This window comes from Saccoglossus kowalevskii, chromosome 6 (assembly GCF_978046115.1).
Source record: "Saccoglossus kowalevskii chromosome 6, keSacKowa6.1, whole genome shotgun sequence".
Taxonomy (NCBI): Eukaryota; Metazoa; Hemichordata; class Enteropneusta; family Harrimaniidae; genus Saccoglossus; species Saccoglossus kowalevskii.
Genome location: NC_140646.1, coordinates 23,371,647 through 23,391,218, shown reverse-complemented (window position 1 = coordinate 23,391,218; position 19,572 = coordinate 23,371,647). Strand labels below are relative to the sequence as shown.

The following is a 19,572-nucleotide window of genomic DNA, read 5'->3' as shown; positions in this document are numbered from 1 at the left end:
TTCCATTGCTCAATCAATTTCCTTCTTAACGTATGATCAGCTCAATGACAAGCCCTTTTCACACCGATATATATACCGTTCGCTACCTTAGTCCTGTTCCCTATTTACCAAGTCCCGAAATCTCGCGCGCCTTTCACGCGATAATCTTTCGGTGCGGTATTTGATGATAAAGACCCTGGAATTTGTTTATACTCTCCTTTTTTTTTATAAATGTATCCCGTGACAATACCCAAATCTTGCCATGCCGTACTGCGTGTCTCTCGTGCCGGACTACTATGTCTTCAATTAAAAGCTGATGTGATAACAATTTTGTAAAATACATGTACACTCACAATAATTGTGTAAATAAATAAATAAATAAATAAATAAAAAAATAAAAAAATAAAAAAATAAATAAATAAATAAATAAATAAATAAATAAATAAATAAATAAATAAATAAATAAATAAATAAATAAATAAATAAATAAATACAAATTAAATATTACATGTTTCAGACACAATCGAATAAGCACGATTAAATATTCATTTTAATATCACATTCTGAAATGAATCTCAAATAGCTGACATGACTGTGTTGCCATGCCAAATGTACAGTTTGAAAATCTTTATCTACTATAGAAGGCCCCAGTTTTATTACCCAAAATGGCTTTTTTACCCTGATGTTAGTAGGTGCTCGTAACCCTGTTCTCATAAGCACAGACAACGGGATAGACGAGTGAAGTCTGGTTTATGACGTATTAAAGCTTTAACCACAGTCTATTTTTCATGGGAAAAAAGGACTAGACATCCCAAGTCCCTGGGACTTCGCCTCTCAGTCATTATAGATGTGATTCTATGCAAATTGACAAACGTCCACCCACGCATTTTTCTTGCAAAACATTTGCGCATGCGCATTTCTTTTCTCTCGTTCAGCATCCTGAAAGTTGTTATTTGTTGTTCCAGATAACACGATTCCCCATCCGCAACGTCGTCTCCGTAGCATTTGTGACGTTAACATTGTTTTCTGTCATTTTGAAGCACGCTATTTTCACGACATTTACTTGAGAAAATAAAATTGTAATTGTTCTCGTGGTAGACCGATAAAATAGTTGCAGCGTTACAGCGATTATTTTCCCATTGTAATTACGTCACTGGGTGCGTCCACGCATTATATCGCTGGTGATACTAGTATCGAAGCTTTTCTTATATTAGGATGACAGTTTTACGACGAATTGATGAGCCGATTATAAAGTATATTATGCGCGGAAGAAGGAATGACACAAGTCACCAAAATAGTATGTCCACGAAAACAAACAACAAAATAACAACCCATGTGACATTTTTGTTTAAAATGTCATATTGCCAACAATTACCACAAAACACTTTTGCTAAACAAGTTCACGTCGGAACAGGTTCAAAGATTTTGGACTGAGAGTCACCTGGCGATAATTGATTTTTACTCAATCTTGTCCGATTTACTTGCAATATACGTTGAAAACTATAAACTATATAAACGATCGTCTTGTGATGCATTGGAATTATCGCCATGATGATACCTTCTAACAGTTCGTCACATTAAGTATCATCAAGGCCAGGATGGTATTTTTAATGATGTTTAAATTAGCTACCAATTCCTATAAATATTTAAATTAAAAACGTAAAATTACATGACAAAGTAATTTCTTATTATTTTACATAAACAATTTCAAAGTCTGACACATAATTAATATATACTTTCTCGTAAGTGAATACAACTCTAACATTGAATAGTACCATCAACGTTAAAAACTGGTTTAAGGGGTGCTTTTTGAAGAATACGTTTTCAAAGATGAAAATTCCGCACACAAATGTAGAATTTGTCTTACTCCGTGTTTGTCCCATTGTTTAATCTGAATTACGTGATCGTACGGACACAATTCCCTGAAACAGGGGCGTGGGTGTAGGTTTCGCTCGGCGGGAAAGAAAACATATGTCATCTCTTCGTTTGTCGTTCGGCAACATGAATTTATGAGCGAACTCGAAACGGTGAGGTTCAACACAACACAAATAAATAAAAATACAATGAGGCAGTTCAGTTGTTTCGTACGCATTTTACGAAAAAAAAGTGCACTTGTATAATTGTAATCTATACGCGTCAGTCATGACGTAATCGTCACGGTAACACCTATAATAGCGACACGTCACCGCGATGACATCTACTGTAGACCAGGGCACCCCATTAAAGTGCACATATTACTGTTACTGTCAACCCGTGCGTGTGTACGTGCCTCGTCATGGTAACCGTTCGAAGTTGCCCCCCCTCCAATAAACAATTGTTGGTATTTCCATAAATACGCTGGATGACGTTTAAATGTTGTATATATAGGTAAAACATATTAATAAAATCGTTATATTCGTCCACAGTCTCTATATCATCGAGGGACTGTGGTTCGTCCTGCTTCTTACGAACGCAAGTATAAGCATCTATTTTTTTGCCGGTTGTTTCTCGCCATCACTTAGCTTGCCTTCATCACACGTTTCTCGCCTACATTATACTAGTGATTTGCAATTTAATTAAACATTGCAATGGGCCACGGAACCTAGATATATTAATTGATGTCTGGATCACTCCCACACACTATCCGTGTAATGCTAGTACACAGTGCGTATAATAAGCATAATCTGGCGACCTCGGCCTACTTTTACTGGTTGAGAACACGGAATGCCGCCATTTGTCGGTTGAGAGAGGCACATTTCTTGTTTTTTGTGGTAGTTTGTGTATATATAGTCCAAGTCAAAGACATCGGTCAATCAACCTCTTGAACTTATAGTGACCTACCTTTCGACGGAATTACGTTTATCGTCACCAGTCGGCATATGCGTGTCGATAAGTGGGAAAATGTATGCGAGTCACGTAATAATTATGTTATTATCCCGTTCTTTTCCACCGTTTTACGTAACAATGTTCATTTAATTTCTCGCACATTGTTTAGGGGTGGGTCATTATTTTCGCCGGAGGGGGGGGGGTAGAATTGTTTCGCAGATTATTATTGTATGATTCCATCAAGTGACTTGTGTAGAGAACGCATGGTTACTCTCATGCAAGTTTTTTAAAGGGCGGTGGTCGTTGCGCCGCGTCTTATTCGAATTAGAACACGCGCCGAGCGACGACCACGGCGCTTTAATTCTTATTTGTCTCTGTAATTCTGTATTTATGTACTTACCTCAATTTACTGTCATTGGATGCTCGTAGATTTGATTTATTATTTTTACGCAAATCATTACATTCAATATATATATATATTTTTTATCAGTATTAGCGGAACCATAAGCCCTTTCCGTGTTTAATGCCCGTGATATCGTCGTAATCGCTCTTTTGTTCCACATAATCCTACTCCTGTTAATGAACTTGGCTTGTTCACTCTATAGAACTTTGTAACAGTTTTAGCAAGTTCAAACATGACCATGAACATGACATGTTTTTCTTGTGCCTGTTATATTTAAGTGTTATTAGATTAATCATATAATTGAAGTTATATATTTATAATATATGTTATTATTTCTCTTTGGTTGCAGTTAAAAAAACTACAAAAATAAAATCACGTTCATTCGCGTCACGTTTCGAACGACATGTGATCTACTTAACATGCTGTCAATGGTTTTGGACCAATTACTGAAACTACGAACACAACTTTATTTCATTATTCACCCGTGGTCAGGGCCCTGTGACACGCCCCGCATTTAACATATTTTTAATCACCGATAATAATTAGTCAGGTCAAATCCAGAGTAAAATACAGGTATGCATAGCGACAAGCGAAAGTTAATAGCACCAATTAAGCAAGATGTACCTATCACGGTGGTTCATTTACCACCAATATACCTGACGTCACGGTGGTTCATTTACCACCAATATAGCTGACATGGTTCATGTATCACCAATATACCTGATGTCACGGTGGTTCATGTATCACCAATATACCTGACGTCACGGTGGTTCATTTACCATCAATATACCTGACGTCACGGTGGTTCATTTACCACCAATATACCTGACGTCACGGTGGTTCATTTACCACCAATATGCCTGACGTCACGGTGGTTCATTTACCACCAATATAGCTGTCGTGGTCCATGTACCACCAATATACCTGACGTCACGGTGGTTCATTTACCACCAATATGCCTGACGTCACGGTGGTTCATTTACCACCAATATACCTTACGTCACGGTGGTCCATGTACCACCAATATACCTGACGTGGTTCATGTACCACCAATATACCTTACGTCACGGTGGTTCATGTACCACCAATATACCTGACGTCACGGTGGTCCATATATCACCAATATAGAGCAGAGCGGCAGTGGTTACTTTCTTTTTTTGTTGGTACAAGTTCTTTGCGAATATAAACCGTCAAACAACAAGACGGGTCACGGGCTATACAAAATGGCCACGCACAGCAGTATTCCAAAACTTTGTCGATCTAGGGTTAATGACCTTGCGTTCATTCGATGCAAAATGTATCACGTGATACAGTAATTATTTTATGGTCATTTGGTGCCAAATTATAACTACCCTGAATTATATTCTCAATCTGTTTACTGATTTGATGATGAATAATTACAGTGTTGCTATGGCAACACCTTAGATTATTTGTCTATTTCGCGGTTGATTTGATGTCGCCGCACACTAACGCACTTTGAGTGCACTGTGAAACACGTCACTTCCGGTAGTAGTCGATTTCAGCACGAAGTAGAACGTGACTACTTTTATTCAGACAACACCTTTCGCTTACATCATACATGAGCACTAAAAAGATTTACCGTTTTTGACGCTGAGAAATTCTTTCTCATTTTGGGGAAACAAATAAAAACAACTGATTTTGACAAGAGAATTCAGAAAAATGTTTCCTATCAATGATAATTTTTATATTTACCGATTGCACCGGAATACTGCAGAATGTTTGCATTTTATTTGTCTTGAATTATGACTGAGAGAAACTAGATGAAATTACAAACTATGTAGTGTGTTTAACAACTTATGTATGAACAAAAACTTTAATAAATATGACTTGGTAAAAATACTGTAGTTTTCTGCATAAAAATGAAAGAATTATACAATGTCGAAAAAAGATAGACTTTGTCGTAGCATTCGTGGTTTTGGATGGCACAACTTCATATACAAATTGTCGTAATAATCTTCAGATAACAATATGTGGCGTAAACTATACCAAGAAAATCTAAGCGTGTTACGATCCAGCATGCATCACGTAATTAGTTTGTGTTCGTTTAACATAGGCCTTTTCCAAAATAACAGTCACACCCCGAATGCTTAAAAAAATATAGCAGATTGATTTTCGATGTGTTTTTTTTTATTACTGAGATATACCGATTTCAACAAAACAGCCATACCTATACGGCACTATACGGAAGGGACCATCTTCACCCCAAGTAGTCATATCAGCGCCCGTTCGATTACGACAGACATGGCAAATCTTTTAAAAGAAGGAGTTATAGTAAATGTGTGTGTGTGACACACCCTATCGCGACGTTACTATTTCTGGGGTTCGAGTAGGGAAAATGTTTCAGCTATTCCTGTGGTGATCCGCGAATTGTTACAACAAGGATATCGTAATTGCTTGATTGACTGAGAACACTGAGGAACAGGAAGAGCGCATGGGGGCCGACAACTCATACGTCCCTTCTGATTGGCAGTCGTAGTGATGCTGATAATAGGTGGGGGCATTGACTGCAGATGAGTCATTTGTACTTCATTCGTATTTTTAAAAATAAACATTGAATGCCTCACTACTGCTGCCCCCTCAATATTATCCGGTCATTACTGGAACGAAGTGCGGCGTATGATGACGCGTTTGCTTTGTACGCCTACGCATGCCACTCACACGTGAATATTTGAAAATGTCTCAGATGCTAGAACTCGGGGGATTGACGACCAACCTAGACATTTCATATTTGTTTATATATTTTAAACATTCTTGAGTCGTTTGTGGAAAAGTGTGGTTCTACATCTTGTGTATTTGTTGACTCGGAATGCAGACGAGAGATCTGCCACTCAACCAAGTTACATGAGGTGTTATATTTTTTGACTTTTTGGGGGAATAAACATGGTTTCATTAATTTTTACCACGGATGCCTTGTATAATATCGAATTAGCTAAAAACAAAAAAAGGTCACTTCACGCTTCACGTAGCCTAGATGCCGTAAACACCACATGGTCATGATTTATCTAATACAGGAATAGTTCAATTCATTTTATTTTTAATATTAATACCCGTGTTATTGTACATAAAATACCAATGATATATATATATATATATATATATATATATATATATATATATATATATATATATATATATATATATATATATATATATATATATATATATATATATATATATATATATATATATACTTAGTTAAGCATTGCGTGAACTGCACTGTACCATCCGTAGAAATTGCGCGTTGCTGTTTTCAGTCCACGACATTTTTACTCGGCATGTTCATGAAATGTTCGTCCGCAACCATAACACTTTTCCTATATGCCGCGCCCTCTAGCGACAGACGCTCATGTGACGTGAATGGCTAAAAAAGGTTGTTCATAATGTCGAAATTATTATGATCTGTTGTCGTCTGTCATTGTTTTATACTGCATGTATCTAAATGACAAACGAATACACAACCAATCACTTGTCAATTCGAATGAGAATGTTTTCACATATAAACGTCACTGACTGGCACAATTTTTAGAAAAGGTATATAATAATGCGAGAATTTTTATTTTCACAGGAGGATGCTAAGATGGTTTTCGATGTCATTGGAAGAATGGAAGATACGGAGCCACCTACGACTGAATTAAGGGATGCCTTAAAAAGACTTTGGACTGACAGTGGAGTGCAAGTAATATATGGGCGCTCAAGGGAATATCAACTGAACGACTCAGCACGATAGTAAGTTACACCCATAATGCATCGGGAGTCCTGACAATGACGTTTATAACAAAACTGTGATAGACTTGCGTGTCGTTTTTTTTAATGAAATACATTTAAAAACAAGTTGTTACGCCGTTCCAAATCTTGGCAAGAATGTGGAACATTTCGATTCATGGTCAACAAACAAACAATCAACAAATGAAACTTCGCCATGAGATTTGTTCCGAGTTTTACCGCCCTTTCACTGGTTTAAACATAGAACTACGTATCTCATAGTAAAACGTAGCTGTAAATGCTGTTTTAGCGCCACGTCGTCATTATTTCCATAAATCATAGCTGACAGTGCAAGCAAGATGAGTACAATTTATTGCCAAATGAATAAACTCATTTGGCATTTATGAGTAGGCTTCTACCTTAACATGAAATTCGAACGCGAGCTGCGCATGCGCGACGGATATGACGCTTAATATGGCATAAAACTAGTTGTTTAATTACTACCTTTAATTCGTGAAATAAATCTGCTCAAAATATCATAATAGTGAAATAAAGTGATTTTCAGCGAAAATATAATGCTGAATTATTACAGGAAAAAATATGCATGTTAAAGGGCGGTAGTCGTCCCGCCACGCATGCGCGAGATATAGTGGATCTCATATAAACAAAGATGGCGACTTTGACTGTTGCGCAGATCAACGAATACAAATTAAGACGTCACCAAGCTTTAATTAGGTATTTTTAGGTGGTTAGAAGGTATCGAAGGAGTCACGGGTGGTAATTAGGTCAAGTCGCGCCCAAACCCCATACTTGTGATTTCCAATAGAAGATCGCACTGGATTGTGGGAAAACCAATGTTTATCAACACAAATATCGCACATGCTCAGCGCAACGACTACCGCCTTTTAAGTATGAAATGTGATGTGGAAAGTGACGTAAATGGTGCACATAAACAATCGTGAATTACAAATTATTTTTAACTTTTATCCTGCCAGTCCCATGTACTTTAACATTGACTTGACCAGATAAAGGTTAAAAGTTGAAAACCATACGACTATAAACGTGACCGTGATCGACAAACCAATAAATACTCCACGTAACTATAGATTATTACGATAAGTGCATGGTAAATACAAAGATTGGTGCATCCTTCAACCAATATACACTTGAACAATTTGCATGCAATGTGAACGGGTGACACGTCTAGAACAGATTCTGCCCACTCACCTCTACTGTAGCAGTCCATGACACAGTCGTTACTTACGTCACGAACACACACATACACCAGACAATCACGCCCACGGTAGATACACATGCCAACGGTCTCGGCTTAATGAGTACTATAAATTATATACCCGCATTTTTCTACCGACTACTCGTTTCACTTATAAATGATACTTATAACACTGTCTTGTTTTTTTGCTTAAAGTTATGTTGTCATGGTAAACTATTGGGTCTTTTAGCAAAGGTCATAAATTATGACATCACAATTATTGAGCGCTCAAAGCTGCTCCTTCGTTTTATTTTTTACAAAGTTTCAATCATTGAATATTTTAATTAATCGTCTTATTGCATCATTGTAATTTTTGACTGAGTGGGCATATTTTTTTCATTTCAAGTGTTCTAATTTGTACGTTTTCTGGTTGTTGGATGTCGGTTTTCTGTTCACACCCTGTTCTCAACTGGAAATCTCAGTAGTGTCATTACAGAGAATACATGCACAAATACTACATCTTGTTAGTAACAGTGCGCTGATTCACCCTAGAAGTCACGGACGAACCTTTTAAGATATTTGTGTCATCCATGATGTGGCACTTCAATTCACGGGCCAAATAAAACACCTAAAAATCACCAGGTCAAAACACTTCCCTTCATTGGTAAAATAGTTTATTTTAATTCCTAATTCCCAACAATGCGTCTTCGATTGGAAAGGTGGCTAGACATAATTCAACACAGTAATATTGCATAATCACCACAGTAAATACCCACATTGTTAATTACGAAACAACCATAATACGACGCAAAATCGGCTTAGTAATACGACGTAAAACTGTACACAGTAATAGAGCATAAATCATCACAGTCGTACGAAATCATCGATGTTACAACGCAAATCGGCGTAGTAATACACAGCAATTGCTACAGTAATAGGGCGTAAATCACCACGGTAATACGAAGCGGAGCAATGAAACTTTCCAATCGCACACACAACAATAACCTGCAAATACCTTATTTTATTTCCAGTTTCTTAGATGATTTAGATCGGGTGTGTGATCAGGAATATCTACCCACTGAGCAAGACGTACTACGAACTAGGGTAAAGACAACGGGAATAGTAGAAACACACTTCAGTTTCAAAAACCTTAATTTTAAGTAAGTACTATTTTCACCAGTTCATTGCGGGATTGAATGGATCCATTAAAATTACAATCAACCGTTTCAAACCAATGTGACTCAGGGCCCCAATCTACACACTGCCACTCTGCCTGTCTAACATCCCCGCGGGACAAACGCATAGTTTGCTGAACTTGCTCCTTTTCAGTCTTGACTAATTGGTTAAGAGTAATATCTATAACCTAATTTATTTTTAAGTCTCGTCTATTCATTACATCAATGTGATTGGTTGGCTTTCTTTCTTTGTTTTTTGTCAGATTATTTGATGTAGGTGGCCAGCGATCGGAACGAAAAAAGTGGATCCATTGCTTCGAAGATGTGACGGCCATAGTGTTTTGTGTAGCAATGAGCGCCTATGATCAAGTCCTATATGAAGACGAAACGACAGTATGTATTATTGTTTGTATTTTCAGACACCAGCAACATTCTGTTGTCACTCCAATAGCACACACATGGCTCCGTAACATATGTTCGATCGTGATACTATAAGCAATATTATATAACTTTTGTTTGATTCAAAGGGTTACACTGAATATTACAGCGAAGGGGTCGTCACCTGCGCACGTGCGGGAATTGAGTCCCAAGCGACGATAACAACGCACGCTAAAAACGCAAAGGTTCATGGGTAGACGCTAGTTTGTAAACAGCGACACGCTATGGCCGTCTAGCGAATGCGCAGGTGATGACTCCCCCGCTTTAAAAGATTGTGAGTCCTTTAGTGTAGCGTTTGTTTTGACATTCAATACCTATAATCTATCATGTTATGTGTAGTCATCAAACAGTCTAGCCTATCAGCCAATCAGCCAGAATTGCATATTATATTATGGCAATACTTCTTGTATGGAAATTACATTACTAATTTCCTTTGAACATCTGATCAGTAAGATATTTTGCTCGAACGCCAGACCCATTCACTACCAAAACCATCCCATCTACTAACATGTTACAACCATAGTCATTTGGCACTATTGGAGATTGTGCACAGAATACACCTCCAGATTCATACAATAATTTGGTGAACTGAATTATCTACACACCTTTCTGGTACACTTCTAGGCAAGAATGTGTGATTTGTGGAAGGAACTACAGCCTTATAATTTTTTTTACGACAGAAAACATCAGTAATTGGACCACAGGCATAAAAAGATTACTGAACCTTTTAGAAATTAGTGATGTTTGCGAAAAAAACAGTATTATCCCATTAGTTACAAAAAAACTAAAAAATATGTTTGAGAAACACTGCACAGAAACAATGCATAATGACAATAAAAGAACTAATCACAAAAATAAACTTCGTACCTACAGACAGCTGAAAACTGATTTTGCACTTGAAAAATACCTTGAAATTATTAAAAAAAAACATCCACAGATCATCTATGACTAAACTGAGGATAAGTGCCCACATACTTCAGATTGAAGTTGGGCGATATCACAACAAAGATATCTTAAATAGAACATGTCCTGTCTGTGACTCAAATGAAATTGAAGACGAAGAACACTTCCTCTTCAATTGTAACCTGTACAAATTTGAAAGAGATGCTTTGTTTGAAAACGTAAACTTATCCGGTAATCTGAAAGCACTTCTCAATAACAAAAATTCTGAAACTGTCCAAGCAATTGCCAAGTTTATCAGCGACTGTTTCACTAAAAGAGAGAATTTCATGAAAAGCAATTTACCAGCTGCCTCAAAATAACACCAAAAAATATTTATATAATAATATTTTCACAGAATTACTATTTATTTATTTCCTTTTTTAAAATTATTTTTACTTATGTATTTTATTGTTCCTTATATCCTTATTGTTTTCTAATCTAGATCCCATAGGGGATACGATATCAATAAAGGTTGTTATTATTATTACGACAACCACTGAACACATGGTGTTTGAAAACAGTGTGACAGGTTATGACAATCGGTTTTCACCTAATAAACTAGACTGATGAATGTGTAAATAGCTTTACAGTTCCCTATGGTATCAAACACACAGGGTCGTATATGTACGCTTAAATGTGCAAATTTACTGGCATCGCTGTTGATACAAAATTAAGTGCTTGTGTTTTTGCAATTTGTGCCAAATAAGCTATTACGAACAAGCTACCAGGATGATTTGCTGATGTGATCTGGCAGTGTTTGGTGTCATAACTGACAATGTAAACCTTTTTTCATGTATTCATGATGCATTGCAATCAGTCGGACCAAAATAATAAAACAAGTAAAACAGAAATTCCATGTTCTTGATACTTCTAGAAAACACTTGTACATTTGTATGGAAAAATAAATGTCCCAGGAGATGACTTGCAAGAAACAAGGAAACTTTTAACGAATACATAGGAACCCAACATTTGTAATAATATGCCCCGAGTAATGTGAGAAAATAGCTTGGGGGCTGAAGTTAATTTTTAACTAGGCGCCACTTGTGGAATTTCGAAGAACATCGACTGGCAAACATTCGGGACAAATTTTCAGATCGGTAATAGACTTCTGGTGTTATGGTGTCTAATAGCACTTAAAACATTTCCCATTTGGGTGTGAAATGAGTTCAATCATAAAGTCCTCTCTGTCCAGGTGTGTAGGTGGAATAACTCTCTGGCTCTTGTGTGTGGTGTATTATTCCTTGTCTGGAATATCTTCACGTTGTGGAACTTATAAATTTGTGCACTTTTACGCTGAGGTGATGATGGAACCTGCTATCTACAAAAAAACAATTTGTAAAATGATACACATTAAATATGGTTTCTGAGAAAATGAGAATTCTAATGATCATAAGTAGGACTCATGTCCATAAGCTTGGGACACTATCACAAATAATTGTATACTATTAGGTACAATGCTGTAATTATTTTAAACCTTGAGTAAATGGGTACGAGTATGTATAAGTGAATATTTGCAGGGCCTTCCTGTAGGGCTGCTTTTAGTTGATGGGTGTACCCTGAAAGGAATGAACATATGTATATATGTATTGAGATACCCAGATAAGTACAATTTCACTAGTATGCCAAACAATGTACAAACAGTCAAATCTTGTTTTCCATACATTCTAACTAACTAACATGATTAAATATGCACAATAATACACTTATTCTCTGTTTTCGTATTCTCTAGAACCGAATGGAAGAAAGTCTGAAACTATTTGACTCAATCTGTAACAATAAATGGTTCACAGATACTTCCATAATTCTGTTTCTAAATAAGAAAGACTTGTTTGAAGAGAAGATAACCAAATCTCCACTAACTATATGCTTCCCTGAATATACAGGTGAGTAATGTCTGTCACGTTACATTGAGAAGTGGGGGATGCAACTTAAAATAATATTAGCACTGACGTCTTTGAAACAAACGAATTTATTTGGAATAAACCACAAATTATGTTGAATACAGCACTTAATATTTGTAGAGTCGAATAATAAACCTAAGACAATACTGCACTGACTTCTGAATATTGGAATATCAAATGGTAATTATAATGATCTAACGAAACGAAAAAATAGTTGACCAGTTATAATAGTCTCATAAAATTGTGTGAATAGAATATGAATTACTTTTCTCATTAACCTTTTGAAATATTGTGTTTTGTATTGTTCATGACTTGATCTACTTGTTGCATTGTTATTGTGTATAATTCATCTCCTTTTTCATTGTTCTGTTTTAATAACGTTTTATCTACTTGCATTATCATCATTTTTTTGTATTATTTTCGTTTTATCTACCCATTGTTGTGTTTTTATTACTCTGTTTTGTAATATTAAGTCATCTTAGCCAGACTTCTTCCGAGACATATTAATACTGATTAGCTTTTGAAGTTAAATCACTTGCACAAAATAAATATCCCTAACTTTTTCAACATTTCTTTCAAAAAATGGGAAAATTATGTTAATTAACAAAGAAATTAAGTTTATGAATTTGAGGGAAAACCAAATATTGTGCTATTAATGTTATAGTAATGAAATGCTCTAATTATCTCCTTTACCTCGTTTCAGGCCCTAACACATACCATGAAGCCGCAGCTTATATTCAAGCACAGTTTGAAAGTATGAACAAAAGCACAACAAAGGAAATCTACACCCATATGACATGTGCCACCGATACTAACAATATCCATATTGTATTCAATGCGGTGACGGACACCATAATTGCCCACAATCTCAGGGGATGTGGCCTTTACTAAACCAAAAAAGGACGAACCAAGATATGGTACACCGGAAACAAATAATTGCAAAGATAGGGTTTTTCAAAAAAAAATGCATGCCTTTATCTTTAGGTACTGTCCCACGATATTGGGGCAAAGAGTACATGTGTACTGTACTGTCCAGTACAATGATTGACTGGGAGAAGTCAGGTGATCACACACTTGGCCAGTCGCGTTAGTTTTACACTTTCTAGTACTCCTCATTAGATATACAAAACCAGCACTACCTTTCTTTGATTTGGCCGCTCAATTAAAAGCACATTTAAAAGTAAATTAAAAAAAAATGTTTTGTTTATCATTGACCTTTCTTGCTATTTTCTAAAAAAAATAAAACAAAACAAAACAAAACAAAACAAAAATAAAAATATTGAATGTTGCAAGAAGACGTATGATGATAGGAAAAGGCTCTCCTAGCACCAAAACTATACAACATGCTTTCTGTGATTTAGTGGATTTTACTAATTTTTCAAAAAACAAATCGGTGTCAAGACTTGGTAGACATTCCCCGTACTTAGTTAGAAAAATGTAAATATTGTCTTTTACAAAATAATATATATATCTTATTTCTTTTCATGCTAGACAAATTTAGGTATTCGGCATCTGCTTAGATATCTAGTATATAAAGGGACCACAACAAATACAAATCTTCGCTTTCATTTTCCAGCAGTGATTGTATTATTCTTGCTCTCTTAAGCGTTATGTTTGTTATTTAAATATAGATTCGAGCCATCGTGCAATTACTCTGCATCTAAAACTGAAAAAAAGCTTTGTCTAGGGAGATGATAAATTAATTTAACTTAAGAAATAAGATTTTTAAAAAGAAAGCAATTTCAAGTTCATTATTTATATGGAGAAACTGCGACTGGACACTTCACTGCTAAAGACTACCTCTCCACCCATACTTTCTTGGTATCTTAGTACAACCCGCATTATTTAAGCAAAGATTAGGGGTGTGGAGGTTTACTATAAAGCACTTTCAATAACTGGTTACTAATTTATGCTGTAGATTTTTAGTACACACTATCTCATACATTGGCCAATTTTCTTAAAAACCAGTACACTATTTGTTTAAGGTCGTGCGCCAGGCAGATTTATCCTTCAGCGTTCCGTTACCAGTTCAGACTAAAAAAAAAGTATCTAGTTGTGAAAACGAAAAAAATAAGTGTTTTCCTGTATGTGTGTTTATGTGTATGTATGTATGTATGCATATGTCCAGCTGACTCTTTTGTAACAATATTTTTTTTTCATTTTGTACTCAAGTTCGAGAATAGTCCACTTAACTGTATATTGTAGCGTTTTGTGATAAATTAATTAAAGATCAAGTTTTAGAGCTAACTATAGTAGATTTTGAGATATTCCAGTTTAAAGAGCAATACTTCTATTGTGTTTTTTTTTTATTTCACCTGGTCTCTGCTCGCTCTTATTCCTGTCAAAGAGGGTGGATGGGTGGGTTTGTGGGTTGGCCGGGTAGCAACGAGAAATATTTTTTAGTTCTTTTTGATTACACAACTTTTTTTTAGAACTGCCACAATGCATATCCAGGTTTTATCTAGCAACCCTAATCTATATTCACAATGGAATGACCCAAGTGGGAAAACTTAAATTAGTTCTTCTCCCAAGTGTTTATATGATTTTGGTTGAAAGCTTGTTTTTTATACACCTGTATCGTGTCGTATATTTTCTCGAACGTCAAAAGGTAATTATTACAATACTAACGGTAAAAGAAAAGAGCCTACATTCCAAACATGGAAAAAGTGATATATTAGGCTCAATTCTTTTAACGTTAAAATTTCATCTGAAATCTCGACTTTTGGAAATTGACTTTTTAATACCGATGTGTTTTCTATAGGCTTCGGTATGTATGTATATGTAAGGTTTGAACTGTAATTGTAGCTGCTTTATAGCCCCTTGCCGTTTTATTGCAAATGTAGAATTTCGAACTTCTACTTGAAGGAATAAAAAAACACAGATCTTTGTTTGTCCGGAACTTCACCATATGACACCTTAAAATGACAGTCGTCGCACCGCATTGTGTTCGATGGGCCACATGTCATGCAATGAAAAAAATACAATGTCTGTTCATATGAAATTTGAATGTACGCTGTGCGACGACTTCGACGTTTCTTATGCTGTAAATAGTACTAGTACTCTAATTAATTGGCTGAATTTCTCCAGTGGAAAACAAGATTATCAGTTGCACTTTGGGCATGTGCGTGGACTACCCTCAAACATGTAACCAGGGGCGAGTCACAGATAATGTTTCTGACCTGATTTATTTATCTGCCAAATACGTGAGTATTGAACACATGCCAAGGCGAATACAAATGTTGGTCTTTCACTGGGGGAAATGGGCCTTTCAAGGAATATATGTGGTGCCATAGTTTCCGTACAATCTGGATGCTTGTTGGGTCGCTTGTTTGGTCATACCTAATGCATGAGGCGTCATTAATAAATCTTATAAATGTATATTACCATCTTTCTTGTTGTTTACTGGGGAAAATACTTGCATTGTGGGCAACGTAAAAAGCATAATTGGGTTTCTGTGAACATATATACATTACAATAGAATTAATTGATTGGGGTGAATCGGTGAATTGTAGTGAAATGGCTAAAAGATGGTGCATTTAATCCATAGTCAGATTGTTCCTCTCACATCCAGTCCTGTCACAAGATGGTTGGTGCAAACAATTTGTTCTGTAATTTTCTCCACACGCCTTGTTATCTTTTAATTATATTAGGGGACTAGGATTGAAGTTGACAATGACTGTGAAACGTTTTTATTAAACAATGTACTCCTCATGTTGAAGAAAGGATTGGAAGGGTCACTCGCCTGTGTTACATAAAGCATATATATACCCATTCAAGTAGATTTTCCGAGGATAATGTTGCTGTCACCTTGACATTTGTCAACCCTTTCATTAGTAATAAGAGATCATTGTACACAGACAAACGTGCAATATTTCCCGTTATTGATTTAGTAACAGAATTTCATCAATGTTGAATACTATGTATTCATTAAACGGCAGTGGATTATCCAGAGAATTTGCAAAATTCTGTGTCTGAATATGGTGTTGTGAATATTATTAACAAACAGTTCCTGGTGAAAATTTAGATTTATCAATAATTTCTCTCCAGGCCAGAGAATATTTGAAGATTTTAGTAGCTATGTTTTAAAACTCACTACCATGTCATTTTACGAACATAGGAACCCTTGCATGATAATGAACGAATCAGGTTCTTAACACGCTAGCGACGACACTGGCCACAAATGACCTGTCAACTGTCGGTCATCAATATATCCCCGTACCCCTATTCATTTCACTCGAGAATATGGTTAATGGATTAAAGCATTAGTAAGGCAATCGTTACCAGAACAAAAAGACAATCTGGCAGCAGGTGAACCAGAAACATAGCGCAAGAAAAAGAAGTTAATAGTAGATTTCCAAGATTTTGAAATTTTTAATTTGTATTTACGATAACATAAATCATGTCTTTCTTTTCAAGTAACACCATAGTGTTGAATAACGTGTAACGTTTTCAGTGCCAATCTGGAGCCAAATTGAAATGGATTTTAATAAGTTTAAACTTTTTTGTTTTTAAATTACCAGCCAGTAGAAAAGACAACTTATTTCAATGTTATAAACTGTTATAAACATAGTTCTAAAATATGCTTAATATTTATGATTACCAAATCATTTTAAAAATTATAATATTAACGTGTCGCAGCTTTGCGAATCTGTCCAACCATGTTATTGCTTCCACATAGTTGAGTAATTACAAACAAACAAACACTGCAATTTTGAGAATACATTACTAGCTCATTCATTTTTTTTTTATAAATGTACATCCAGAACACAATAAAAGATATATGTGATTTAAGAAATATTCGAAGCGCGAAAAAAAAAAAAAAAAAAAAAAAAAAAAAACGAAACAAAAACAAACAGATTTTTGTGCACCAAAAAGAGATTTTCATAGCAGTTTTGTAGTTTGTAGTTTTATTCCCTTGAGACAAAAAACAAATAGAATTGTCTACTTAATAAAACATATTTGCAGCAGGAATAGTCAACAAACACGAATAGAAGTAAACTTAGTTCTTTTTTCCTGGCCAGACATACATGATGGAAATAATGGAGACATGTTACGAACTTAAAAAAAAAGAGACACAATTTCTTCTAGCTAGATCTTTAAAGCTGTTATGTATCACAACAAACTGACTTATGAAATAAAGTGATTATCTTTAACGTCTTACACGACTGATATCCATACATGTGGTTTTCTCTTTTTTTTGAAAACATTTTACGTCAGGCGTCATTTCATGCTTGGCTTTCTTAATTAATGTGTATACAATTTGTATAATGTGAACACTTGACAATCATGGTAGCGTTATGGCAATTGAATGGAAATGGTTAAACACAAGCACCTTCAAAGCTTTCAACTTGAACCGTGTTTCATTGGTGCTCAATACCAGGCCGAATTGGATCAATTGTCCATAAAATGCAAAACAGGGAGCAGGATTTCGTAACTGGAAAGGAAACATTACAGTTTTTGTTTTGTTTTGTTTTATTTTTTTCTTTGGGTATACATTACTTGCATTAGTACAACACTGTTGTTCTAGTGACAATACATCTTTTCAATGCAGACAATGGTATACAAAAGATGTTCATAGCCAACATATTCGCACATGAATCTACAAATATTAAATATAAATATAGTACAAGTGATGACCAATTTCTGATAAGGAATGGCATCGAATTTGTGATATTCGCTGTCTCATTTTAATTTTCAGTTTGATACACATTTTTCAGCCTCGAGTAAAAATAGCTTCAATGGCTTTATATAATGAATGTAACTGCGAGCTTGTGATGAAGTGAAATTTATAATTTAAATTTACAACAGTTTCACAAGTATCTAAAAAGCATGAACAGTGTAGATGGTGGCAGTAACAGTGGTTTACCACAATATGCTACAATGTTTTCCAATGCGTCAACGTAAACCATACTCGGGAAGTAAAAGAATACATATTTTCATCTCCTGTACACAGATGCTACAATACCTGTATTTATTTGATTGAACCTGGAGAGCTGTTCATTTGTATAAAGAGGGAATTGTGTAATAAAGGCTATTAACTGGCTATAAATTGATAATTTGAACAATAATTTAACAATTTCTTCCAATATATATCATACAAATTTAACATTTCCTCAAACATTAATTCTGTTTTAGGGTTCCAAAATGACAATATACTCAAGACTTTTACTTCGTAAGTATCTGTATGATTTTCAAACAAAACTATGATATTATTTATACCAATTACGTTTAAATATATACTGATTTCCCTTCTACTAACATATATTTATTACGACAAATGATATTCTGAAACGTTAGTTGACTCAAAACCAGACAATCCATGGTGAAAACTGGAAAATTGTACTGACAAATAATAATATTACAACTACTTATAATTACATTTAATAGACAAGTATACCATTTCTCACTTTGCTTGGGTTTTGCTACACTAAACTAAACGCATTCATGGTACATTTAACATTCATTGTGACGTTTCTTTAATGAACAAATCTGACGTTTGCCGACCTCCGCTATTATAGTTCTTCTCATAATTCTATCCTGACGGTTCCAAAGAAATTTTGAACTTTCATCATTATTTAATCAGGTATAATCGCTTTCAAAAGTATAAATACTAATTTGTAATTTCGTGAGTTTTCCAATGATTCTTAATTTCCCACATTTTAATGTGGGAGTGTTCAGGATATATAGGATTGCAATTTAATTGACTTGTTCCACATATTTCGATTCCGGGTTTTATAAGCTGCCGAATGAAACACTGACCGAGTTACTGGCTATCAGTCAGTGTATTCTTGTCTGACATCATATCTGACAAATCATATCTTTTATACAACAGTGTCGAATGATAGGTTGACTGTTCCTTATTCATATCGTGGGATCAATTTCAAATTCATGAAACCTTTGTGCAGCTATATTGCGATCCCTTATTGGTGTGAAGTATTGAAACACTTTCTTGTGTTCAATCTCTCTCACACATGGCTATGTTATCATTCCATG

At 35.3% G+C, this 19,572-nt stretch overlaps 1 protein-coding gene across 1 annotated transcript in view; it reads left to right on the top strand.

Annotated features, from left to right (window-relative positions):
* LOC100377101 (guanine nucleotide-binding protein G(o) subunit alpha-like) overlaps positions 1-17,756 on the top strand; it is a 31,286-nt gene extending 13,530 nt beyond the window's left edge. The window contains exons 4-8 of the mRNA XM_085500215.1: positions 6,774-6,934; positions 9,155-9,283; positions 9,562-9,691; positions 12,408-12,561; positions 13,283-17,756. Of these exons, the coding sequence (XP_085356341.1) occupies positions 6,774-6,934; positions 9,155-9,283; positions 9,562-9,691; positions 12,408-12,561; positions 13,283-13,470 (762 nt within the window). The 3' untranslated portion in view covers positions 13,471-17,756. The remainder of the gene's footprint in view (positions 1-6,773; positions 6,935-9,154; positions 9,284-9,561; positions 9,692-12,407; positions 12,562-13,282) is intronic.
* Positions 17,757-19,572: the final 1,816 nt, after the last annotated feature.